The 27,508-nt window shown below is 44.0% G+C and overlaps 1 protein-coding gene across 12 annotated transcripts in view; it reads left to right on the top strand.

Moving 5' to 3' along the window:
* TLE4 (TLE family member 4, transcriptional corepressor) overlaps positions 1–27,508 on the top strand; it is a 161,541-nt gene that overhangs the window by 115,757 nt on the left and 18,276 nt on the right. For all 12 annotated transcript variants that reach the window (XM_042243321.1, XM_027964471.2, XM_027964470.2 and 9 more), the window contains 6 exons: positions 22,403–22,522; positions 23,501–23,554; positions 24,047–24,199; positions 25,643–25,775; positions 26,147–26,340; positions 26,846–26,922. In XM_042243321.1, the coding sequence (XP_042099255.1) occupies positions 22,403–22,522; positions 23,501–23,554; positions 24,047–24,199; positions 25,643–25,775; positions 26,147–26,340; positions 26,846–26,922 (731 nt within the window). The remainder of the gene's footprint in view (positions 1–22,402; positions 22,523–23,500; positions 23,555–24,046; positions 24,200–25,642; positions 25,776–26,146; positions 26,341–26,845; positions 26,923–27,508) is intronic.

Here is a 27,508-nt window from a genome sequence, read left to right as displayed (position 1 = left end):
TAGGGGCAGCGAAATACATGAACTGAGAGAAAGGCCACATCAAGATAGAAGCAGAGATTGGAGCCGTGCTGCCACAAACCAAGCAGTACCAAGGATTACCAGCCACTCCCAGAAGCTGGAGAGACAAGGAGGGATTCTTCCCAGAGCCTTCAAAGGGAGCATGGCCCTGCCGACACCTTGATCTCACACATCAGCCTCCAAACCTGAGAGAGGATAAGCTTCTGTTGTTTCAGCCACCTGGTTTGTGGGAGTTTGCTTGGCAGCCCTAGTAAACATATATAGCTCCCAAGAGTTGAGTTTATCTGTCAGTTTTGTTTCATCTCAGGATAGTTAGTAATTGCCATGTGATACTAAATATAGTGACGGTCTACATATAATAAGCCACAAAACTTACCTGTTAAATGTTTTATAAAGATGTGTTATTCAGTGGCTAGTCAGGTGCAGTGCCTGTGCTTAGGCTCCAGGAATATAGTGGTGAAAAGGACAGAAATGTTTACTGATCTGGGGCTCAACGTTTTATTTTTATTGGGGAAGAGAGACATTCATTGCAGGATTAACAATGATGAAATTGCTTCAGTGGCTTTTACGTAGCCTGTGTTCTTGTTCTCCTTTTTGCATCCTCTGAAATCTTAATTGACCTTTGGATCCAGTCTTTTGTGATGCAACAAGCCCTGCCAGTTCTTCTCACTTCCTCGTGGACTTGGGTCGGTCTGGCCGCGCATGGTGCACAGAAGCGCACTTTGCACTCTTAGAGTTGTGCAGTCACTTGAGGTGGCCCCAGGATGCCACATTTTCTGTCTTGTCTCCATCGCCCTTCAAAAAATGAAGTGGAAACCTTGGAACTTTCCCTTCTCCCGGTTTGGGGCTTTGTTTTGTTTTTACATGTTCTAATGCCCTTTTCATCATTCCTGTTTACAGAATTGGGGAGTGTTCACTTTACGAGTGTTTGAGAGAATTCTTGGCCTAAGTCAGATAGGTATGAAGGCAGCCTGATCTGTCAGATGTAGTGAAGCAAGCCCCTTTGTCATCCCGTTAACCCCTTTCGCGTCCTCTTTTATTAATGATGCCTTGCTGCTCTGTATACAGGTTCAGTTTCTTTTCACAGTATGCAGGCATCATTCCCTGTGCCTTTTATTAAAACCAGAAGACCATCTTCTAGTATCCCGAGTTACTTTAGCCCTCGGGATTCAGGTTTCTTCCTGTAGAAAGTGACGAGGTTGAAATGGACAGGTGCTTCTCAAAACTGGTAATGAGTGCGGATTCAGCAATGTCAGTAGGTAGGGGGTGGGCCTGCTATGCTGCATTTCTTAAAAGCTCTCAGAAGATCTCGTGGCTGCTGGACATTAAACTATACCTTGAGTAACGGGGACAAGATGACGTCTCTGGTCCCTCGCAGCGAAAGTTGAGAGCTTTCCTGCTTTGCTTAGGGAGTCTGTTCATATCTGTGAACTCACATCCAGAAGGCCTCCTGCTGATCTTGCCGCCCAGTCTTCTCCCATCCCCTCAACACTGTGATCCAACAGAAAGGACTGGGGATGCTCCATGCTGTCGATAGTTCTGGAAAGAGCCAGATGTCTGCAGTTCTTGTTAAAAGCTTAACCTGTTTTCTTTTCTCTCTGACTGAAGCTAAATCCACTATCTAATGCATAATTAGCACTAGCCTTCAGGTTACATAGTCCTTTTTGTGGCTGTTTGCCTTGGGTTTCCTCCATTCTTTATTCTCACGGTAATGGTAAATTTATAACCGTCCTCATAACTGTGATTAAATGTCTCAATTCTTTTGCTTTATGTGGCATTCTTGGCCACTTAATTACACTACATTAAATGGTATGTTGTTGCTGTCAGTGCAGTTGGATTGCAGTGTGGATAGCATCTTTGGGTATTTTGAAAAATGTTTCTATCATACAATTTGAGCCTGTAAATAGAAATGCTGAGCATGCATAAATGCACTTTAAGAAGTGATTTCTTTATTACTGTTTAGTTGAACTGATGGCGACACTAAACATCAAGACTTTGATGTTTTATATAGCATTCTTCCCCACTAATTAACTTCATTAGTGCAGTTAATTATGGGGGAAGAATACCGTATAAAACATCAAAGTCTTGATGTTTAATCACAGCTTAAAAAAAGAAGTTTTATACTCTTCGATTGCCAAATACATTCCAATTAACTGAAGGAAGGTCAGAAATTCTGTTTTCCTTCCTCTGGTCTTCAAAGCTTTTCCCGACTCTCTTCTGGTTGACCGTTGGTTACTGTTTACTTGAACCCAAGTGCTAATCTAGACAAGCTGACAGAGGCACGTGAGAGTGAAATCTCTTCCCACAAGCTGTAAACCGGCAGAACTGAGACTCAGTTTCTGCGAAAGGCAGGAAGAGGGAGAAGGCAACTGACACAAATGAGTACCTGGTTTTCTCTTGTGCCCTCTCATTTTTTTATTAGCTTAGAGCCCCTCCATTTTGCTGTATGTTATCATATGTTGCCCTTCTGAGCCACTGCTCAAATATCAAGTAGGCATTTTTCCTTAATAAGCTCTGGCTGCAAAGCTGAGGACACATACCTGTTTTAAAGGGATAGGGTGTAAGTGGGGCACTGCTAAGTTGATTATGTGACTTCTCAAATGACTGAGCGACATGGCAGCAGTCAAGCAACAGGAACAACAAGAACTCCTTCTCAGGTCATTTCCCTATGGTGTGTGCTATATCAGTTTTTATTGTTTTTGTTTTTGTTTTAATCAAGCAGGGGTTTATAATAGCAATAATGTAATTCAGATAAGCAATTATTATAATTGACCTTGGTGATGAGTATCCTTGGCTTTTACCACAGTTTGCTTAATACCTGAGGATGGCCAATTATCTCATAATGCCCACTTTATTGAGATTATTGTTTTAATTATGGCACTCAGAATACATCACTTTGTCAGCATTTGTAAAGCTGTGTGTGGTAACACCACGTTCAGGCTTTCAGAGGTATGGAGAGCTCTGAGGCTCATTTAGTGACACGGTCGTGTTTCTCTCCCTCAGCTCGAGACTAGGAGTTTGAAAGACACGGTTTTCACCAGTTAAACGTGGCTCTTCCTTGGGTGAGCAGCCGCAGGGAGATAAAGTCTAGGCTGCTGTCACTGTCGCTGAGTTAATTGTGCTATGGGAGGTGACTTAGCTAATACGTAGGCGGGTCTGGTCCGTTGGGAGTTCCAATCCTGAAAGCACAGCTGATTTTCTGAAAGTCTCAACTTTAGAATCACCTGGGGGCTTTTAAGGTGCCTGGTTGTACCCCTCCGGTGAAAGTGCTGGGTGCAGCGCAGATGGGATGGTCTTTAAGCTCCACAGGTGATTGTGACACTGGTGATTGCTGCCAGAGTGGAGAACCACGCCAGATCCTGAGTTGGTTGCTCCCTGCTCCTTGTCTCATCCCAGCCCGTGACATCATACTGGAGAGGATAACACATTCTGGAGTCTTTGTGGCACCATGCTTGTTCTCCTCTGTGTCCTTCCAGACTTGGCCTAGCCTCCTCACATGCCCGAAATGGCCTCAGCACAGGTTTGGACCCTAACAGTGTTTTCTCCTCCTTCCCGAACAGTGCCCAGTCTCTCTCTCCCATGGGAAGTCTCAGTGGATTAATCCTAGTCCTTCTGGAACGGTCACTGTGCTCTTGCATAATCCATTCTGCTGACCACAGAAATGGGTCTTACCTTTCTTCCTTTAAAGTTTCTTTGAGTTAAGAATCAGTATTCTTTAGCATCTGTCTTAAATACCCGACACTTCACCTTATAGGAATTTAGTTCTGATTGATGAGATCAGTTGTTTCCAACCCTCCCCTCTCCCCCACTCTGTGATAAGCCTGGAAGATGCTGTTCACATGCTGCATGTGGTCCCTCCAGGCCCTTAAGGTTAGGAGCATTCTCGTGGTATACCTAAGATTCATGCCTTTTTCCAGTACTAGCCTTGATCAGATTACAGATAAATAAGGATGACATCACTGTGTTAACAAACTTGATTCCATTCTAATTATACACATACATCTATCTATACCTGTATACACTCAGAAATACACACATACTTAGGTGCACACACATATATGTGTCACTATGAAGTAAAACACTGAGTTGGGTTACACCCCAACATCTCTCTGAAATCCATCCTCTTTTCCCCTTCTTCGGCGCTCCCTCCAGTCCAAGCCACCAGCATCTGCCCTGGACCACTGTTTTGTTCCAAAGCCCTGTTACCTGGCAGACCCACTTAAGCCCATACATCAGCACTCATAAAGCAGGGATGCCAAAAATGATGAAAGCTCAGCCATGATGGGGCTTCCTAGGTGACTGTTATAAAGAACCTACCCGCCAATGCAGGAGACTTAAGAGACCCAATCCCTGGGTCGGGAAGATCCCCTGGAGGAGGGCATGGCAACCCACTCCAGTATTCCTGCCTGGAGAATCCCATGGACAGAGGAGCCTGGTGGGCTTCAGTTCACAGGGTCACAAAGAGTCAGACACAACTTAAGCGACTTAGCAGGCACACACAGCTTTGATGATCTGATTCAGAATTATGCTACTTTAACATTCACGTAAGGTTTCTGTTATACACTTAGTATTGTTTTCATTTTTAATTACCCAGAGTGGAAGCAGGCAACATAATCTTTCTCCTTTTAAGTGCTTTTAAAAGTCTTAACTCTGACTCTGGCCCCCCTCTAACAGAGAACTTTTCAAAGATATCCTGAGTGATTTTTTAGAATGTGCTCCCCTTCAGGGGCACTTAGAATAAAACACAGGCTTCACCTTGGCCTGCTGCGCCCTGCACAGCCCCGCCCCTCCCTCCTCCCAGCATGGCCCTTCCCACGCTCCCTCCGCTGCAGGCGCCCAGCCCTTCTGCCCTCTTCGGGGTCGTGCGTGAGCGCGTCTGTCTGTAGAGCAGCGGCCCTTCTGCCCTCTTCGGGGCCGTGCGTGAGCGCGTCTGTCTGTAGAGCAGCGGCCCTTCTGCCCTCTTCGGGGCCCGTGCGTGAGCGCGTCTGTCTGTGTAGAGCAGCGGCCCTTCTGCCCTCTTCGGGGCCCGTGCGTGAGCGCGTCTGTCTGTGTAGAGCAGCGGCCTTTCTGCCCTCTTCGGGGCCCGTGCGTGAGCGCGTCTGTCTGTAGAGCAGCGGCCCTTCTGCCCTCTTCGGGGCCCGTGCGTGAGCGCGTCTGTCTGTAGAGCAGCGGCCCTTCTGCCCTCTTCGGGGCCCGTGCGTGAGCGCGTCTGTCTGTGTAGAGCAGCAGCCCTTCTGCCCTCTTCGGGGCCCGTGCGTGAGCGCGTCTGTCTGTAGAGCAGCAGCCCTTCTGCCCCTCTTCGGGGCCCGTGCGTGAGCGCGTCTGTCTGTGTAGAGCAGCAGCCCTTCTGCCCTCTTCGGGGCCCGTGCGTGAGCGCGTCTGTCTGTAGAGCAGCGGCCCTTCTGCCCTCTTCGGGGCCCGTGCGTGAGCGCGTCTGTCTGTAGAGCAGCGGCCCTTCTGCCCTCTTCGGGGCCCGTGCGTGAGCGCGTCTGTCTGTGTAGAGCAGCAGCCCTTCTGCCCTCTTCGGGGCCCGTGCGTGAGCGCGTCTGTCTGTAGAGCAGCGGCCCTTCTGCCCTCTTCGGGGCCCGTGCGTGAGCGCGTCTGTCTGTGTAGAGCAGCAGCCCTTCTGCCCTCTTCGGGGCCCGTGCGTGAGCGCGTCTGTCTGTAGAGCAGCGGCCCTTCTGCCCTCTTCGGGGCCCGTGCGTGAGCGCGTCTGTCTGTGTAGAGCAGCAGCCCTTCTGCCCCTCTTCGGGGCCCGTGCGTGAGCGCGTCTGTCTGTACAGCAGCAGCCCTTCTGCCCTCTTCGGGGCCCGTGCGTGAGCGCGTCTGTCTGTAGAGCAGCGGCCTTTCTGCCCTCTTCGGGGCCCGTGCGTGAGCGCATCTGTCTGTAGAGCAGCGGCCCTTCTGCCCTCTTCGGGGCCCGTGCGTGAGCGCGTCTGTCTGTAGAGCAGCGGCCCTTCTGCCCTCTTCGGGGCCCGTGCGTGAGCGCGTCTGTCTGTAGAGCAGCAGCCCTTCTGCCCTCTTCCGGGCCGTGCGTGAGCGCGTCTGTCTGTAGAGCAGCGGCCCTTCTGCCCTCTTCGGGGCCCGTGCGTGAGCGCGTCTGTCTGTGTAGAGCAGCAGCCCTTCTGCCCTCTTCGGGGCCCGTGCGTGAGCGCGTCTGTCTGTAGAGCAGCGGCCTTTCTGCCCCTCTTCGGGGCCCGTGCGTGAGCGCGTCTGTCTCTAGAGCAGTGTTCCCCTGGCTGTCACGTGGTTGGCTCTAGTTCCCATGTCAGCCTGCATGTCCTCTCTTTTAAGAGGCTGTCCCTGGCCACCCTGTCATGAGTCTCAGTCTTAATATCTGGTTTATCTCCTTTGTAAAACACTGCCATTTGCACTTATTACATTACTGATTTATTGATTTCTTAATAATAGTATCTCTTTACTGGGAGTGCTCTCTGAGGATAGGGTCCTCAGCCTCCCTCTCTGTTGTGTTCAAGTCACTACTGTGGGGCCCAGCAGAGTGCATGCCGCCTGGTCAGTACTCAGGTCACTAGTAGCTGGTGGTATTCTCTTACTAATGGGAGGGTGGGTGGTGTCCGTGCTGTTTCCCACCACCCCATTAGTCCTGACAGCTCACTCACTGTAGAGTCATTTGTGAAGTTCCCTTAAGTTGGGGTTGCAAGCCTGGTCTTCACTCTTGTTAACCCTAACTCCAGGTCAGGCTGGAAGGTGTGTTTGGCAGGAATTCTGCAAATCAGGGGAAAGAGGAGACATTCTCAAGAGAGCAGCAAGCCAAGGGGGCAAGTAGATGCCCAAACTGGAGAATAGGCTGTCGGAAATGTTCAAATTAGGACAAATAGGGTGGCTTTTCCCCAGAATCTGAGGCTTGAGAAACTGCCCATAACTCTCTTTGAACTCTTTCAAAGGAAGGCGAGAGGAGACTTGCCCAGATTGGGCTGCTGACAAAGGCTTGGCCTTTGCCTTCTGGGGCAGATTCCAGAAGTAAGCGTGAAAGAAAGGACAGTCTGCAGCTGCCACTTCTTCTAGTTACTCATCTAATCTCCAGTACAATCCTGTGGGAAAGATACCCTTATCTCCATTTTACAGGCTTGAAAACTGAGGCGAGGGGTGGTGGTGGTGAAAGTGCTGGAATCAAGCTGCTAGTGTGTGGTGGAGCTGAGACCTGAAACCAGAGCGCTCTCACTCTGCAGCCTGTGATAACTTCATCCCCCCTCTTCCCTCCAGACTCTGCAGCGCTCCAGGACTGTGCCTCATTCCCTTGGTGGCCTCAGTGTCTAAAACAGCCAACACAGAAGCAGCCATTCATCTCAAGTTGTAGGATTGTGGCAGAGTCACAACTCTATAGGCCCTGCTTGTGAAGTCTTTCGTTATCCTTCCGATAGAGGAGTAAAACCTCGTTTTCCGTCCACCATGGAAGCACTTCTGCCTCCAGTGGTCTGGCTGGCTCTGTACACTCTCCTCCATTCCCCCAGAAGGAAGTCCATGGCTGCGTGTGTGAGCAGACTTTCTCAGTGGCTCCACGGTGTGTGCTGTGACCTTTGAGTAATCCCCTGCTCCTGGAGGCTCTCTGTACACACTCAGTGGTGGGATCATCTGCATCTAGATTCCTGTGCCTTGGACACCTGCAACCCAAGGACGAGCAGGACGATTGACTGCTGGCTGTTAGCAGAGGGCTATCCTGAGATGGCCTTTGTGGGCTTGTGTGTGTGGGCACATGTGAAGAGAGGCGGATGGGAGAGACATTCATAACCACATAAGTCATACTACACTTCGAGTTAATTTTATCTTCATTCATTCAGCAAAAACTTTACTGGGCCATTCTTACATTACAAAGTCATATTTAGTATTAAATAGCAAAAGCATACTACTGAGATGCGATTCTTCCTTTTAATACAATAGTGACAGATAGAATTGCATCCTCCTCATTTCTCAGGGTCATGAGGAAAAGTATTTTCTTCCGGTCTTCAGCATGCTGCTATTAGTGCACCATTTAGCTCAATGCCGAATTGCACTTGGTTCCATTCAATTCTGTTTACCCGAGTAACGCTGTACTGATTAAATGTCACCGGGTACACCGAGTATACAAAAGTAATTAACCTAAAAGGACATGTTAGAATAAGGGTCAACAACCTCTTTAGCCTGTAGTGCTACAGAGAAGACATCATTGACAGAGATACCCCTGTCAGGGCAGGGCTAGGGGGTGGCCGGGAGAAGAAGGAACTGGAGGGAGGAAAGGTCAGCCAGAGCCACAGTGGAGCCCTGTTAGCTGTCAGGGATGACAAGAGACAGGGCTCTGAGGCCTCTGCTGTAGTTCCCTTATAATTTAGCTCTCTGACCTCTGATCATTTGAGACGGGGTACAGGATGGGATTACACTGGGGCCTGACTCCCCTTTCGGCACCTCATCCCCAGGTAGTGGAATGCTGGTTCCTGGTTAGCCTATAGAATTCTTAGCTTCGTTCATGCTGCTTCTTCTAGTGTTTTGCATATTTGGTCAACCCTTGCATCTTCAGACCTTGTTATCAAATAAAAGCTGCTGTTTGAAATCATGTCTTTGCACCAATTTAAAATTGTGTCTCTGAGTATCTGTGTCTCATTAGTTTTTATTTCTCAGTATACTGAAGTCACTGCCTTAAACTGATTGATATTAATGTTTTATGTTGCTTTACACACTAAAAATTTACAGAAAACTCTAGGTAGTCATCTTTGACTTAAAAAACAACTGATATAAGCCTTTTCTTTCATCACCTGTGTGGGTACTCTTAAGAAAACAACAACAAAAATGGCAGTACTGAGGAGTTTTTTTCTTGACCACAACCTCCTTAGGAGATAAACATTTTAAGGGGATCCCCAGGGATCACTGTTCTCTAAATGAGTGGCCGCAGAAAGAACTGCTGATGCCTGCATTCTTCACGTGGTGGGTCTGTCAGGCAGGGTTCATTTAGATGCTGCCTTTTCAGCGGTCAGATTTGAGTAAGATTTGTTTCTCCCTGGCTGCAGACAGCTGATGAGTTCATGATGAGACACAGGAAGAGGGGAACCAGTTGAAAAATGTCTCCCTTATGGTAAAGATTTATCTCTTATAGAATAAGAAAAACTGGTAGCCTTGTTACATTTATGCAACAACAAATACTTCTTGCTTGCTCACCCAGAGGTCAAACCTCATGCTAACCTTGGAGGAGGGACCCTCTGCCCTTGATTGGTCAGGGAGCAACAGGGAAAAGGCACCACTTTTGACTGTAGGAGCAGGTCAAGTTTTATATTTTCTTTTACTGTCTTTTTAGCATTGTCCTGAGAATTGTCCTGTCACTGTGTTGCAGAAAGATGGGACCCCTTCCAGGTCCTGAGAGTGGGCTTTTTTGTAACACTTGGAAATGAATTATCTGAGGGGACACACATGCTGACAAAGCAAGAGACTATATGGGAAAGGGGTGCCTGGGAGGAGAGCAAGAGGGTAAGGTAACCCAGAAGAACTGCTCTGCCTCTTAGTGCGAAGTCTCACGTGACGGGGTTAGTTTCTGGGTTGTCTCTAATCAACCACTCTGACTCAGGGTCCTTACTGGTGGCACAGGCATTGCTGAGCCAAGATGGATTTCTGTGAGACGGATTCTTGAAGATTGGTAGGACATATGGACTGGCGTTTCCTCTTTGGACCTTTCCCAAATTCTTCGGGTTGTTGGTAACTTGTTAGTTGTATGTTCCTTACCAGGACCTCCTGTTGTACAATAACTCATGCAAGTGGTTGCTGTCATGCCTGACAAGGGCAGGAAGTTTCAGTCATTGGTTCCCCTAACACCTACATCGTTTTCTGAATTATCACTTCAGAAGGCTACTTGCCTCCTTTGGATGTGCCTACTGTGTGCACTTGAACGAACCACCCCTACCCCCAGCTGTTATTCTGACTGTGACAGTCATTATATTGAGGGCTGAGAATAAAGACCAAGAACACACACCCTTTAAGAATGTATAATTTCTACTCTCAAGATAATGAAAATAATATGAAAACAAGACGTATGCAGGAGTATTGATTCATGAAGAGATCAAGTTTTGCATTCATTCGTTTGTTCATCAGCCTTTAATTGAGGCAACAAACCAAAGTGCAAGATGCTTGTCTTCATGGAATTTGTAGTCAAGTAGAAGAGACAAGCAAATAATCAAAATAATGGCTGTGAGGCTAACAGTTTTGCCAAGGGAACACACCGGTCATAGCAAATACCCTCTTCCAACAACATAACAGAAGACTACACTGGACATCACCAGATGGTCAACACCAAAATCAGATTGATTATATTCTTTGTAGCCAAAGATGGAGAAGCTCTATACAATCAGCAAAAACCAATCAGCAAGACCAGAAGCTGACTGTGGCTCAGATCATGAACTCCTTATTGCCAAATTGAGACTGAAATTGAAGAAAGTAGGAAAAACCGCTAGACCATTCGGGTACTACCTAAATCAGTCCCTAACTGTTAAACAGTGGAAGTGACAAATAGATTCAAGGGATTAGATCTGATAGACACAATGCCTGATGAAGTATGGACGGAATTTCATAACATTGTACAGAAGGCAGTGATCAAGACCATCCCCAAGAAAAAGAAATGCAAAAAGCCAAAATGTTAGTCTGAGAAGGCCTTACAAATAGCTGTGAAAAGAAGAGAAGCAGAAGGCAAAGGAGAAAAGGAAAGATACACCCATTTGAATGCAGAGTTCCAAAGAATAGCAAGGAGAGATAAGAAAGCCTTCCTCAGTGATCAATGCAAAGAAATAGAGGAAAACAATATAATGGGAAAGACTAGAGATCTCTTTAAGAAAATTAGACATACCAAGGGAACATTTCATGCAAAGATGAGCTCGATAAAGGACAGAAATGGTATGGACCTAACAGAAGCAGAAGATATTAAGAGGTGACGAGAATACACAGAAGAACTATATAAAAAAGATCTTCACAACCCAGATAATCACGATGGTGTGATCACTCACCTAGAGCCAGACATCCTTGAATGCGAAGTCAAGTGGGCCTTAGGAAGCATCACTATGAACAAAGCTAGTAGAGGTGATCAGTTGCGTTATTACAAATCCTGAAAGATGATGCCGTGAAAGTGCTGCACTCAATATGCCGGCAAATTTGGAAAACTCAGCAGTGGCCACAGGACTGGAAAAGGTCAGTTTTCATTCCAATCCCAAAGAAAGGCAATGCCAAAGAATGCTCAAACTACTGCACAGTTGCACTCATCTCACACACTAGTAAAGTAATGCTCAAAATTCTCTAAGCCAGGTTTCAGCAATATGTGAACTGTGAACTTCCAGATGTTCGAGCTGATTTTAGAAAAGGCAGAGTAACCAGAGGTCAAATTGCCAACATCCACTGGATCATGGAAAAAGCAAGAGAGTTCCAGAAAAAATACCTATTTCTGCTTTATTGACTATGCCAAAGCCTTTAACTGTGTGGATCACAACAAATTGTGGAAAATTCTTCAAGCGATGGTAATACCAGACCACCTGACCTGCCTTCTGAGAAATCTGTATGCAGGTCAGGAAGCAACAGGTAGAACTGGACGTGGAACAACAGACTGGTTCCAAATAGGAAAAGGAGTACGTCAAGGCTGTATATTATCACCCTGCTTATTTAATTTAAGAGTACATCATGAGAAACACTGGGTTGGAAGAAGCACAAGCTGGAATCAAGATTGCTGGGAGAAATATCAATAACTTCAGATATGCAGATGACACTACCCTTATGGCAGAAAGTGAAGAGGAACTAAAAATCCTCTTGAAGAAAGTGAAAGTGGAGAGTGAATAAGTTGGCTTAAAGCTCAACATTCAGAAAACTAAAATCATGGCATCTGGCCCCATCACTTCATGGGAAATAGTTGGTGAAAAAGTGGAAACAGTGTCAGACTTTATTTTTGGGGGCTCCAAAATCACTGCAGATGGTGATTGCAGCCATGAAATTAAAAGACGCTTACTCCTTGGAAGGAAAGTTATGACCAACCTAGATAGCATATTCCAAGCAGAGACATTACTTTGCCAACAAAGATCCGTCTAGTCAAGGGTATGGTTTTTCCAGTAGTCATATATGGATGTGAGAGTTGGACTGTGAAGAAAGCTGAACACCGAAGAATTGATGCTTTTGAAGTGTGGTGTTGGAGAAGAGTCTTGAGAGTCCCTTGGACTGCAAGGAGATCCAACCAGTCCATTCTAAAGGAGATCAGCCCTGGGTGTTCTTTGGAAGGAATGATGCTAAAGCTGAAACTCCAGTACTTTGGCCACCTCATGTGAAGAGTTGACTCATTGGAGAAGACTCTGATGCTGGGAAGGATTGGGGGCAGGAGGAAAAGGGGATGACAGAGGATGAGATGGCTGGATGGCATCACCAAATCGATGGACGTGAGTTTGAATAAACTCCGGGAGTTGGTGATGGACAGGGAGGCCTGGTGTGCTGCGATTCATGGGGTCGCAAAGAGTCGGACTGAGCGACTGAACTGAACTGAACTGAAAATTACTGCAGGTGGTGACTGCAGCCATGGAATTAAATGACACTTGCTCCTTGGAAGAAAAGCTATGACCAACCTAGACAGCATATTAAAAACAGAGACATTAGTTTGCCAACAAAGGCCCTTCTAGTCAAAGCTGTGGTTTTTCCAGTAGTCATGTATGGAGGTACGGAAAGCTGAGTGCCAAAGAATTGATGCTTTTGAACTTGGTGTTGGAGAAGACTCTTTAGAGTCCCTTGGTCAGCAAGGAGATTCAACCAACTCATCCTAAAGGAAATCAGTCCTGCATATTCATTGGAAGAACTGATGGTGAAGCTGACATGACTGAGCAACTGAACTGAACTGATGTATGGACGTGAGAGTTCGACTATAAAGAAAGCTGAGTGCTGAAGAATTGATGCTTTTAAACTGTGATGTTGGAATCTTGAGAGCCCATTGGACTGCAGGGAAATCAAACTGCAGTCAATCCTAAAGATAATCAGTCGTCAGTATTCATTGGAAGGACTGATGCTGAAGCTGAAGCTCCAGTACTTTGGCCACCTGATGCAAAGGACTGACTCATTGGAAAAGACACTGATGCTGGGCAAGATCGAAGGCAGGAGGAGAAGTGGACAGCAGAGGATGAGATGGTTGGATGGCATCACCGACTTGATGGAGATGAGTTTGAGCAAGCTCTGGGAGTTGATGATGGAAAGCAAAGCCTGGCGTGGTACAGTCCATCAGGTCACAAAGAGTTGAACATTCCTGAGTAACTGAACTGAATGACTGTGATACAGATGCTAGGAAAGAAGTAAACAAGGGACTATGGTAGAGATTTCTGGGAGGGATCTTGTTGGGTAGTGTCCCCAGCAAGTCCTTTTCTTGAGAAGGTGATACTTAAGCCGAGGAGTAAAAAGTTTAAAAATACTAGCTGCTCAGAGGTTAGGGAAGGGCATTCTTGGCAGAAGCCTGCACTGAGGGATAAAATATTTTGGAATGTCCACTACTCTGAGAAGGTGACTTTCAACTGTATCGGAGAAAGTAGACAGCAACCAGATCAAAAATATGTATTAATTGGGATTAATTCCTATTGGTACTTGAAGACGTTTTAGACCTGTGCCATCTAATAATAGCCAAACACCATGTGTGTTATTGAACACCAGGACTGTAGCCAGTCCAAATTGAGATATGCTATAAGTATAAAATGCACATTAGATGTTAAAGACTTAAAAAAATTAAATGTTTCATTAATAAGTTTGATATTGATTATAAGTTGAGATGATACTTTTTGATACATTGGGTTTAATTAATCTGGTTAAAATTAGTCTTACCTATTTTAAATTTTATAAAACCTTGGCTACTGGAAATAAATACATATATGTACATGTGTGTTAAGTTGTGTCTGACTCTTTGCGACTCCTATGGACTATAGCTGGCCCAGCCTCTCTGTTCATGGGCTTTCCCAGGCATGCATACTGAAAGAGGTTGCAGTTTCCTTCTCCAGGAGATCTTCCTGGCCCAGGGATGATATCCTAGTCTCCTGTATTGGCAGGTGAGTTCTTTACTGCTGAGCCACCAGGGAAGTTGGAAATACATATATCTGTTCACTTCAGTTGCTCAGTCTTGTCTGACTCTTTGCGACCCCATGGACTGTAGCACGCCAGGCTTCCCTGTCCATCACCAACTCCTGGAGCTTGCTCAAACTTATGTCCATCAAGTTGGTAATGCCATCCAGCCATCTCATCCTCTGTTGTCCCTTTCTTCTTCTCCCTTAAATCTTTCCCAGTGAGTCATTTCTTTGCATTAGGTGGCTAGAGTATTGGAGTTTCAGCTTTAGCATCAGTCTTTCCAATGAATATTCAGGACTGATTTCATTTAAGATGGACTGGTTGGATCTCCTTGCAGTCCAGGGGACCCTCACGAGTCTTCTCCAACACCACACTTCAAAAGCATCAATTCTTCGGCTCTCAGCTTTCTTTATAGTCCAGCTCTCACATCCATGCATGACTACTGGAAAAACCATAGCTTTGACTGTACACACCTTTGTTGGCAAAGTAATGTCTCTTCTTTTTAATATGCTGTCTAGGTTGGTCATAGCTTTTCTTCCAAGGAGCATATGGCTAACATATGTTGCTGTTAGTTCTGTTCTAGAATACAGTTCATTTTGATATTTTAATAAAGGACGTTAACCAGATTGGCTAAACAGATCACTGAAACTGTTTTGCCCATTTGAGGTGGTATGAAGAAGACCTAGATTTTGCATTTCTGATTAGCAACCTTGAAACTGTTAGAAGCCACCTTTAAATTCATACACTGTTGTTTCCTTCTCTGTTCTCGGTGAATTGCCCTCTGATATTGTATGGAGTATATTTGCATACATAATATATTAGAATATATATGAGGCTCTGTGGAGTTAACACTCTTTGGAGAAAAAAAATGTTTAGCCTTTCTAATAGACTAAAACACTTTACTGGGAAAAAATAGCAACATGAAAAGATTTTCTTTTCCAATAAATTTTAATAGTTGCTTAAATGAGGCTTCTGGTCCATTAAGATACAGCTTGCCAAGTCTTAAATCTGAGTCACTTTTTTCCTCTGAGCACCTACCCTATTTGAGCTTCTTTCCAAGCAGTTGTTAGAAGTGTTGATATTTTGAGTCAGAAACAGAGCACACAGTACAGGAACGGGTCTAAAGCTATTTCACCTTCCCAGAAAAGTCAGGAAGGAAAATTTTTCCAGCCACTTCCCCCACATTTGTTTTTTGGGCAATCAGACTCATATACCACATCATACTTTTTGGTAAGACCTAGTAACATTGATTATAAGGCATTTGGAGAATGAATGATTTAGGATATATTGTATAGGTACGATACTGAAAAAAAAAAATCTCAGAAAAAGGTGGCAGTTACATGAGACTAATTTATATACTGTTTGCATATAAGATGTATAGAATCTACGTATTTGAGGGGAAACAAATTCTGGGTGGAGGACAGATGCATATAGGAATATTAGGTCTTGCAAGCCTTGAGGCAGTTCATTAAATTTGAAGGGCATGAATTGATTTTGGGGTGATTGGACAGTTTAAAAAACATTTGTGACTTCTGTGCAATATTTGTGTGTACTTGGTGATTTTTATCATGGTTTCTGGGAGATTGTTCATCCTGTGCCATCTCTGGTAATAAATTCATCCTGTGCTTTGGACTGTCTACATCAGTGGTCATGGAATGTACTTGGCCCCTCTCATCGCCCCCATTGCTTCCACATGTGACCTACAGTTTGGACCACATGCAGACAGTGGCTGTCAAGAGAGAAAGCTTAGGTGCCTGTATAAAACCTGTACCTTTGGTGTCAAAGCATCATGTCCCAGCAGCTTAGCATCATGCCCCAGCAGCTTAACTGGCCAGCTAAAGTAGCTGTCTTTAATGAAATTTCTGGGGTGGGGCCAACAGCTTTATTCCAGGAAGAGGAAATAACAGTCCAGAAACCCCAAGAGGGCGTCAAGATAATGTTCTAATTTAAAATCAGTTTTATTGATACCTTATAAATTATTATGGCATTTTTTTCCTGATCAAGTAATACATAATGCTGAAATCTTGGAAGCAAAACATGAATGACTAAGTATTGAATTGCTATAGATTCTGCTGCATGAAGCAGAAAATATGTAGGACTTCTCCATATATGGAACCCTACTGGAGGGCAGGGAAGGTATTTTATTCATCTTTGTGTTTTGTACTTAGTGGGTCTTCAGTAAATAACTTGTCAAATGAGTCCATACGTGAGCTAAATAAAGATTGTGTGGTGTTTTCCGCATTACCAAAGAGGTAATAGCTCTTCATGGAGCTGCAGACGATTCACAATGCATGCTTTCCCCTAGTCCTCACAGCCGCCTTTTAAGGAGGAGCTCCTGTTATCCTCGTTTCACCCACTGGAAGTGGAAGATTGGAGAGGCTCAGTAACTTGTCCAAGGTCACACAGCAAATGGCCTCCAACCCATAGCTGTTTGACTTGAGTACCCATAGCATGACCATCGTGGTTACTGCCTCTCTTTTTATTTATTCCTCTGATTTGATGGGCTTTTGATTATCTGCAAAAGAATCTTGAATCGAGTTTTTCTTACCAGGAGAGAGGCAGAAAGACAAAGAGGACAGTAGACCATTTTAAAAGAACGTCTTGTTCACAAAATGTTAAAGAAGGTGAAACATTTATTATGAACTGACTCATTACTTTACTTGGAGATTATATTAAATCTTGTTTAACGAGGGCAGTCTTCCGGAAGTCCTAGTCATTTTTGAAGGTGAATTTTGATTTATGTTAATTTGAAAAAAGCAACTTCCATAAGGGTTATATACAGATTGTTTTTAATGACTTCCTTAATCAGGCAGGTTATTAAAAAAAAAAGGTCTTACTGTAACGAGCAGTAAATTGACAACCAATGACTGGCATAGAGCCCTACCATATTCAGGCTTTTCAGTACCAGGATGCTATAAATTTTAAGCTAGTTTACATAAATTTGCATGTGTTATGAGTTAGTATGTAAGACGTGTGTTTTGATCAAATAAATTTCATTTTAAAGTTTTATACTTAATTTTTCCTGTTTGAGGATTATTTTCTTTGTCTTTCCTGGTTATTTCTTTATAAATGAGATAACAAATGTTAAAATGTTAGTTAAAAAGAGCTCTGTGAACAGGAAAAGAAACATTTTGCATAATGCTGTATAATAAAACCTCAGTCAGAAACTGTGCTGGGAGATGGTATGGTTAGTTTGGTATAGAAGTTTATTCAGGATATTTCCTTTGCTTCAGAACTTGTTGAAAGTGTTTCACAACCGTGAAATGCTCTGAGGACTGGGAGCTATGCTTAAGTCTGTGTGACTGGGATGGTAGGGCTCCTCCTGAAGGCCCCTCTGCTTGGAAGGAGGGGTGGGCGGAGCCCCTGCTGATCTCCATCTGTACTCTGGCCTTTGTGTAGTCAAGAAAGTCAGCGGTAATCTGTTTCTGAGACATCAGTCTTCTTCAGAGGAAGTAATGATTGAGAGCATTGGTCATGGCATCAGTAAAGAGTCAGCAAGGCTCTTGGGCCTGACTTCTCTGTTCTCCCCATCCCTACTGCCATAAACAACTTCCCCTGAACTGTCCCGACCTAAACTACAGGAGTTGGTGATAGACAGGGAGGCCTGGGGTGCTGCAGTTCATGGGGTCGCAAAGAGTCGGACACGACTAAGCAACTGAACTGAACTGAAAGTGAAGTCACTCAGTCGTGTCCGACTCTTTGTGACCCCATGGACTGTAGCCTACCAGGGTCCTCCCTCCATGGGATTCTCCAGGCAAAAGTACTGGAGTGGGTTGCCATTTCCTTCTCCCGGGGATCTTCCCGACCCAGGGATTGAACCCAGGTCTCCTGCATTCCAGGCAGACACTTTAACCTCTGAGCCACCAGGGAAGCCCCAACTGAAACTAATTCCTGTGCTGAAAGAACTACAGTTAAGAGTAGCAGTATATTCATCCTCTAAGTGGGCTGGTTTTGAGCGTAAAGAGACCTGGACAGCAGGTGTAAAGTGGGGACAGTCCAGGACTTGTGGTCACCCTGGCCAGATTTTCATGGTTCCCTCTGCCCTGTAATTATCCTCCTTAAGTGTTTGAAAGCAGAGTTACCCTTTGGTACCAAGTAGATGGGGTATCTGAAAGTTGCAGCTGATGCACAAACAAACCATAACATGAGTTTTAGAGTTCTTGATCATGTTTGTCTGCTCGACCTTTGGCGTATTTTTGCCAGTTGAGATTTTGTAAGTTGGCAGGGACATCTGAGTACTGCACCTGTGCCACTGGAAAGTGAAGTTAGCTTGAAATGAATGCATTTGAAGTCAAATTAGAAAGTCCAGTGTGGAGGTGGTATTTATAGTCTTGCCTGAAGTATTACACCAAAACCTTATTGTGATTGTTGAAAGGAGATATGTTTTAGTTAATAGCAGCCTATTGGAGCCCTATCCTTAGGGGCCATCTGCATATCTATGCTAAGAGACAGTGCTACCCAAATGCTTTTTGTTGTGTGCCTGGGTACTTAGCCTGTCTGACTCTTTGTGACCCCATGGACTGTATCCCACCAGGCTCCTTTGCTCCTGTGATTTTCCAGTCAAGAATGCTGCATCAGATTCCCATTTCCATACTCCAGGGGATCTTCCCGACCCAGGGGTGAAACCCACGTCTCTTTCATCTCCTACAGTTGGCAGGTAGATTCTTCACCACTGCGCCCCCTTGAAAGCTCTACCTGAATGCTTAGAATAGTCCTTATGTGAGGCTTCAAATAGAAGATCCACACTAACTCTGCAGTAAATAATGTGGAAAGTGAAGTCACTCAGTCTTGTCTGACTCTTTGCGAGGCTTCTCCCTCCATGGGATTCTCCAGGCAAGAGTACTGGAGTGGGTTGCCATTTCCTTCTCCAGGGGATCTTCCCGACCCAGGGGTCGAACCTGGGTCTCCGTATTCCAGGCAGACGCTTCAACCTCTGAGCCACCAGGGAAGCATATAAATAATGTGGAGGCTTAGTTATTTGCCAGGGACTGTGTGTTATAGTTTATGTGGCTTCTTTCACTTAGCCTTCAGAGCACCCTGGTTGAGAAAGTGGGTGAGGTGTTGTTGACTACAGACTGAGACTGAACAACATCCCTGAGGCTGCAGGGCTATTAAGTAGAAGATTTTTAACCCAGGCAGTCTGACTCCAGAGAGACGCTCTTGCCTGCTGGTAAAATCTGTGCTACCTGTTATTATAATTAGCTGATTATATCACCGCCACCTCTTTGGGGGTGGAGGAATACTTTATAGAACTCTTTCTCATACTTGGTCATCTTTGATCTTGAGGTGACAGAAGAGTCATGATGAAGGGATGGGGCCACCCTTTTCAATTGCTAGAGGGCTTTGGTTATGACATCAGTAAAGGGTCTTACCTGGTTTTAAGCCTGTCTTCTCTATCCTCCCCACCCCCACCACCATAGACAAATTCCCCCTGAGTGTCCCTGACCCAAACTAATTCCTGCGCTGAATGAACTACAGTTAGAGTAGCAGTTTTGCAACTGACTTGATCAATAGCCTTAGTAAAGTCCAGGCTGGATTTCAGACTAGGATCTAGAGTTTTTTCTCATTTTGAGCTACTGTGATTTATAATGTTAGGAATAACAGACTTTAAAGCTTCTCTTTTATTACCAAAGTAGTTAGGATTTCCATATAATAGGATTCATATATTTTATTATTTTTTCTTATTTTCTCTTTGTTTCCCTCCTCTTTATCTTTTATTAGACATCTACCTTCATTTTTTTTCAATATACCAATGTGTTTACTTTTTTAAATTAAATTTCTGTTTTTTAATTCTAGGTTATTAGTTTTATTTTTTAGAAGTTTTTGCTAACCATTCATATTTAAGATATTTTGCCCTCTCCAAATCGGCCACTGCTTTCTCAGTGTGACTCTTTGTTCATAACAAATTTGCTAGTATATTTACATGATCAGCTGTAAGGAAAAAAGATCTGTGTTTAATGTTTCTAAGTTTGTAGTTTTATAAAGCATAATAATGCAACTCAACCCAAGTAGGGAAATACCTAAACTGGCTACACTTTTAAAATAACAGTAGAGAAATAATAATAAGCTTTTGTTGTAAAATCGTGATTTTTGTCTTTATCAGTGTTCAGTTTCTCCTGTTCACATGTCTAGCAAAAGTCCAAATGGCCTTCCAGTGGCAGAATGGTAGACTTGTTAGATTCATGATGAGAGTCCGTGCCAAGTCCAATTTGATTCTAGAGCAATTATGTTATTAGAACATTGCTGATTGCCCCAGTGCCTATTGTTCAGCTTAACCTTTAAATGCTAGTGGTAATTAACTACTTTATCATTCTACTAGGAAACTCCAACATGTAGAACTCTGTTCTACAGTAAAATTCGCAAATAAAGTGCTAACCACAGTTACTGAAATAGCCAGTTTACAAAGAAAAACCTATTTGTACATGTGTGCCAATAAATAAACATTACCATTTAGTATTAATTTTTAAGAAAATATTTTGTCATTGTTTAAAAATCAAGTTTTCCTTTTTGACAGAGTAGCAGTAATGTTCAGTGGAGAGTATCAGAATCAAAAGACTCAGTGAATCATAGACAGATGTACTCATTTTTCTTCTTGTTGTAAAACACCACATTAGTAGGATGAAGGGGTGCAGAAGTATATGATGGAGTAAGGTGAAGAAGGGGCGGAGCCACCACGTTGCCAGACCTGAGGGGCATCATGCCTCAGATCCTACTCTACTGAATGACCTCCTGTGGATTTGTTTAGCTAAGGGACTCTCTAGAAGGGAGTGTACCACATGAATTTTAGATTACAACTGAGACGTGCAGAGGGGTTGTGCAGTCATTTCTGTTCATTAAAAATAATTCTTGGCAGCTCAGTGCCACTCATTGTGCTGGGTGCCCCCACCACTGGGGATCCGCAGCCTGGAGTGGGAAGGACCTTGTAAACAAATAGGTATCAACTGACTGCGAGTGCTCCACTGTTTGGGTGAATAAAACATTAGGGACACGAAGAGTGATGGATTCTGCCTGACAGTGTCTGAGGGAGTATCAAACAGTGAAGTTAGAGCTGGTTCTTAAGAACGATGAAAGAGGGTTTCAAAGGGAAGATACTGAGAAAAAGGACATTCTTGAAAGCTGGGCGGGGGGCGGGGGGGCGGGGGGGGGGGGGGGTAGGGAATAAAGGCTCCCACTGAACGGGATAAGGTGGAGCAGCAACATGCTGAGAGCTGTGAGACCAGGCCTGGGCTGAATTGGGGCAAAGAGTGAAGGGCTTTGAAAGACAGCTATATACTCAGAAGTTGGGGTTTTCCCCCACTGTGGATGGTGGGACACCGTTTGTCATTTTTAAAGGAAGGGTGAGAATCTCTGGAAAGAGATTTGTTTGAGAATCCCAGAAATGTGGAGGATAGGCTGGAAAGGGGAAAAACTAGATATAGGGATTGGCATTAAATTGGTAGGTAGTAGCTCACAGATGGTGTTTGTGTGCATGGTTTCAATGGCATAATGGTTGTAAAAGCCTGATTGCATTGGGTCATGGTAGGAAAACAAAGCAGAAGCATTGAAGCAAGTCTCATGGCCTGGGAATGAGGATTGGAACTCAGTGGACATAGATGATAGTCAAGAAGCTATCAGTACACGTTATGAAATTGTTTTACTTTCAGTGTTTTGCTTCTGTCTTCAGCCTTTAATGGATAATGCCTGCTATCTTTTCTGCCACCAAATAGAAGAGTAAATGTTTGAGTAACAGTAGTTACCATGCTTGCTTCCTACATTTAGAGTAATCATATAAAACCTTGAGATGGACTGATACAGGAAGGAAGGGTTTAGAGTTACTCATCCCCTATCAATGGGAACCCACTTACTAGTCCTCACTTCTTCCTCTAAACTCCCACCCTGTACCCCTGCCTCTGGAGCTAGTGGAGGAGTTGCCATCATCACATCTGACCACTAGGGAGTGATCGCTTTATAGCCCTACTGACCCAGGGTGGGCTTCCCAGGTGGCACTAGTGGTAAAAAACCCATCTGTCAATGCAGAAGATGTAAGAGATGCAGGTTCAGTCCTTGCGCAGGGAAGATCCCCTGGAGGAGGAAATGGCAACCCACTCCAGTATTCTTGCCTGGAAAATTCCATGGATGGAGGAGCCCAGCAGGCTACATCCATGAGGGCGCATAGAGTCTGACACAGCTGAAGTGACTTAGCACGCACGCACACATCAACACGGAGTGGGTAGGGGGAGGCCTGTCTCCTCTTAACAGCTTGGCATATACTAAAAGCAAAAAGGAGATAAAGTCTCATGTGTTTTTAGAAAATGACAGGGTTAAATGACTGGTCATCTCTCAATTTTGCTTTCCTTTCTAATTTCAGAGCTCTTCGGTATCTCCATCAGCCAGTTTCCGAGGTGCTGAGAAGCACAGAAACTCCACAGACTATTCCTCTGATAGCAAAAAGCAGAAAACTGAAGAAAAGGAGATTGCAGCTCGTTATGTAGGTTCACTCACCTTTGCTTTGGGGGAGGCAGTTTATCTTGCTTTTTAATCAGCAGCCATTTTACCCTCTTAATATTACCAGCCAAAACTAGACCACAAGATAACATTCTAGGAGAGAAAACTAGTTAATACAGTTGTAGCTGAGTGTCAGTTGGCTGACTGAAAGCCTGTGTTTGCAGGTGAGTGAGCCAGGAAACAATGTTTCATCTGGCAACAGATAGAGGACTTGTGTTCCGTATTATTTCTGTTACATGAATTTGCTTCCCTCCATACATTTCAAGGTGGTTGAATTTTCTGTGGCCAGCTAGAAATGTTAAGGGAAAATGTAAAATCACAGACAACCTGTTAAATTGTCTGGATGACCTCCTGTGCTGAGGAATGTAGCCCATTTTGGTGGAATGTTACTTCCAGAGACATCCAGATGTGTTCCTAGCCTGGACCGACGCTCCTTTCCCTTCAGTGACTGCTGCTTCAGATCAGTGAAGGGAGGAAGCCGGATGGGACTCCCTGGTGTGGAGGCACGCTGACCACGTTCCACTTCTGATGCTGGTGCCCTGCAAGACTGCAGGCTCAAAAGAAGCCAAGAACTTGAATTTTCGTATGAAACCTCCCAAATTCAAAATTGTGGCTTCTTACCCAGTCTTTGAAAGACACTGACAGAACAATCCCACCCATCTGTAGGCTGTATTATGTAGCATGGGCAGGCCAGGTGGCACCTGATACTCTAGACTAACAAGCCATAAGCTTTGACTTTCTTCAACTAAAATGGAATCATCCTATTACCTATCTCATAGCATCATCACAAGGAGTAAAAAGCACAGTACATTGTAGAGTGTTTAGTACTGTTTGGTGCAGTTCATTTTTATAAAGTGTGAGGAGTTAATTACTCTGGACTTTACCTAGGGTAAATCTGGCTGCTTTTTTTTTTTTTTTTTTTGCTGGGGGAGGAGATAATGCTTCTCAATTGTCAATGCAGGACAGCGATGCTGAGAAGAGTGATGACAACTTGGTGGTTGACGTTTCCAATGAGGTATGTTTGTGGCTCATTTGACTTCCTGCTCTTACCCAGTTATAACAATGATTAGTGTCCCAACAATTAGTGTCCATAATGTTTTCTTAATTTCTAAAGGGACCCACAATTTGTTTATCTAAAAAATTTGTGTATTACACATTCTTTTTTATTGTTACTCTTGTCTATGAAGTGCACATACGTTCTGTTACCAACAGGAATGCACACCAGACATCTGTGGTCAGTCTACAGGTCTCCTTGACAAGTTACTTGCAAATTTGTAGAGTTTTTATTTTTGTTGCTGTTTTAAAATAAATATGATAAATTTTGTAGTATTTTTATTGACCTTGATACTGAATATTTTCTGCAGCAATCTGATGAGTCTTACAGTCTGTTACAGAACATTTTTTGCTCCTAAGCTATTGAAGACTTTGGCTTGAAACGTCCACACCAAGTACTCTGGCATTGTGAATGTGCTGTGCTGTATTTGATACCCTTGATGTTCCTTTGTAGGATCCATCATCACCTCGAGGGAGCCCAGCACATTCTCCGAGAGAGAATGGCCTGGACAAGACACGCCTGCTCAAGAAAGATGCCCCTATCAGTCCAGCTTCGATTGCATCCTCCAGCAGTACTCCTTCCTCCAAATCCAAAGAAATTAGCCTTGTAAGTAGTTACTCATTTTTCTTGGGGTTTCCCAGGAGGCGCTAGTGGTAAAAAACCTACCTGCCAATGCAGGAGACATAAGAGACATGGGTTTGATCCCTGGGTCGGGAAGAGTCCCAGGAGCACATGGCAACCCACTGCAGTATTCTTGCCTGGAGAATCCCATGGACAGAGGAGCCTGGTGGGCTACAGCCCATGGGGTTGCAAAGACTTGGACACAACTGAGCGACTGACACTTTCCTCACTTTCACTGTCTTTCTTTGCATTGCCTGTTTCCATATGATTAGTTTTAATTAATTCTAAAATTTTATTTTTCTTCATTTTTCCATAGGACTTTGATCACTAAGTATATGTATATGTTCAGTATTCAAGTTTAATTGACAAAGGTACTTTGGAACAGAGTGAGCGCTCACTGACTTGTTGGTGATGAATGTTTGTTTTGTGAGTCTTTTTGTAAGGATCGGGGAAGGACATGGGGAAATGTAGTGAAACATGTCTCAGTGAAGATAAAGATACACACATTGGGGCTACAGAGATGGTTTTGTCATCTGTGGTTTATGGTAAATTTAGTTTTTGGCTTGGATGTGATTTTGTTGCTAGCTTTGTTTGAATTACCAAGCTATATATGACTGCAATAGTTTTCCCTTCCTAACTAAAAAGTTATCTGTCATTTATAAAAGTCTGTCTTGAGTCACACCACAAATCACAAATGCAAAAAATGGAACTGCTTGCAAGTCAGGATAATCTCCCTGTAGCCTCGTCTTTTGTGGCTGTGTAGTTAATTGCATTTTTATGTGATGTGTCTTCCTTGTTCCTCACCAGTTATTTCCTTATAACATAGTGTTAAAAAAAAAATCAGTTTTCAAATAGCCTTTTGAATTCACAGCTGAAAGAAAGAAAATTCCTCAGTTCGTCTGCAGATTTGGAGGCTGTGTCTGGTACAGGGCTGCATTTAGTTTATTTCTGTTGTTTTCTCTTCGCCTTCCGGCCTGTTAACGACAGCTCATCTGTGCTGATCTCTGTGATGATTCAGGCTTGGTTCTTTTTTAAGGGGACCTGTTAACCAGGGACGCCTCTTGTGGCATGAACAATTCATCAGGAACCCAACAAAACCACTCAGTCTTAAAAGCAACCAGCAAGTGGCCAGTCACATCAGGACATCACGAACTGTCAGCCTTTGTCTGACTCAGACCAGTTTCCTGGAAATGGTCTCCTCTGCCCCAAATTCAGCTCTGATTTATGTCCTCCCGAAGATTGGTTTTATGGTCTCAGGGAACACTTTTTGTTTCTTTGTTAGCTCTTCTTAACTAATAAAAAAGGCCCACACTGAAGAATCTTTTCCATTTCTTTTTTCTCTCCTTCTTCTTTACCATTTCAAATGTTTAACATAATTGTTAAAATTGTGCTCTAATTAGCAGTGTATTCCATTACATCTCTTGTTAGAATGAAAAATCTACTACTCCTGTGTCGAAGTCCAATACCCCTACTCCACGAACCGATGCACCCACCCCAGGCAGTAATTCCACTCCCGGATTGAGGCCAGTTCCCGGAAAACCACCAGGAGTCGACCCGTTGGGTTAGTCAGAAAAAAGTTTCTGTACATATTTATGCTTCCTGTTTTTAAAGAAATTATAGCAATTTAAAGAGTGTAATACATCAAGAGTACAATGATCAGCATGGACTGGCTGTGAGTTGTTTTAGTCCGAATCAAGCACCTGGCGCTTACCCTGTCTGACACATAGTAGGTGTTCAGTAAATTAAGGTGAATGTTTGAACCTTGATGAAAGCTTAAATGACTTTTGCAAACATTAAAATAAGCTTATTTGAATTACAGATCCTATTTCTTAACATATGTAAGAACATGTTACTCCTTGTATTCATTAGACCTCATTATTATTTCCTGTGTGTGTCCTTGTTTTTTCTCCTCCCTTCTGTTTGGGTCTGTAGCGTCAAGCCTAAGGACCCCCATGGCAGTACCTTGTCCATACCCAACCCCGTTTGGGATTGTGCCGCATGCGGGGATGAATGGGGAGCTGACCAGCCCCGGAGCTGCCTACGCAGGGCTACATAACATCTCCCCACAGATGAGCGCAGCTGCTGCTGCTGCCGCCGCGGCCGCTGCCTACGGGAGATCACCAGTGGTATGTTGTAAACTTTTACAGAATGAAAGTATTTCAGAGCTCAGAAAATGGCCATGTGTATTTTTGCCTAGAGTAGTTTTTATAGCTTGAGGTATATCTATGGAGCAACCTGAGCTTATTTATAAATTAAACTGCATGCTATTATATTGTACGATTCATTTTATTTCATAAGATAGGGGCAGTTTTTGTGTGTTATATTCCATAAAAAAAAAGTCAGACCTACAGAAGTAGAGCAGATAATATAATAAATATAGTAATCCCTTCATTTGCATCATGAGCTTCAATAATAATAGTGTTTTTTTTATGTTTGTTCCACCCCCAAGTATGTGACCATGAAATCATGTACATCCTCCTATTATTTCATCAATGAATACATGTATATTTATCTCTAAAATTGCATTTTAAAAGCATCTATTCTCCTAGGATTTGGAAAGGTACTGAGTAGGATGAAATGAGTTAATGTAACTATGTTTCTTTTTGCTGCCTTGCTTGGGAACAATTTTAGGTTGGATTTGATCCACACCATCACATGCGTGTGCCGGCGATACCTCCAAACCTGACAGGCATTCCAGGAGGAAAGCCGTGAGTACCAAGCTCTGTGCCACGTGTTCACTGTTTGTCTGGGCCCTCACTGGCCCTTTAGACTCTGAGAACTACTGGGCAGTGTTGGCAAGTTCCTTCAGCTTGCAAGGGTTTTTTGTTGTGGGGATTTTTTTTTTTTTTTTTTTTTGGGCAGAATATTTTATTTTTCTTTTTTTTAGCACAAGGCAAGAGGTAATGAGGTGGGGTTTTAGATTTTCAATTAAAATCTCAAACTTCTGATGTGGAAATGCAAATTGCTGGGGCATCTCTAGTAGTCAGATCTTCTCTACATCTGTTGCTGATTTCAGGGCAATTCTTTTATTGTCTTGGGGGGAAAAAGTCATCTTATGTCCAAACCTAGATGCTCAAAATTAGAGCATGTTAGGGAAAGACATGCCAAACTTCAGGGGCTAAAAAGAAAGAAGCTCATTTGTGTTTCTGGCAAAGGTGGCTTGCTCAGTTGGCTTCCTGTCCTGTGAACCGGGTATCTGGAGCCTCTACAGTCTCATGGCCCCCTCCAGCCATGAAGGTGAAACACACACAGCAGTGTTCCAGCCTCTTCTTGTACATTCTGATCTCTCCCACG

Source organism: Ovis aries, chromosome 2 (assembly GCF_016772045.2).
Source record: "Ovis aries strain OAR_USU_Benz2616 breed Rambouillet chromosome 2, ARS-UI_Ramb_v3.0, whole genome shotgun sequence".
NCBI lineage: Eukaryota > Metazoa > Chordata > Mammalia > Artiodactyla > Bovidae > Ovis > Ovis aries.
Note: the sequence above shows the minus strand (reverse complement) of the source record. Positions and strands in the feature narration are given on the sequence as shown.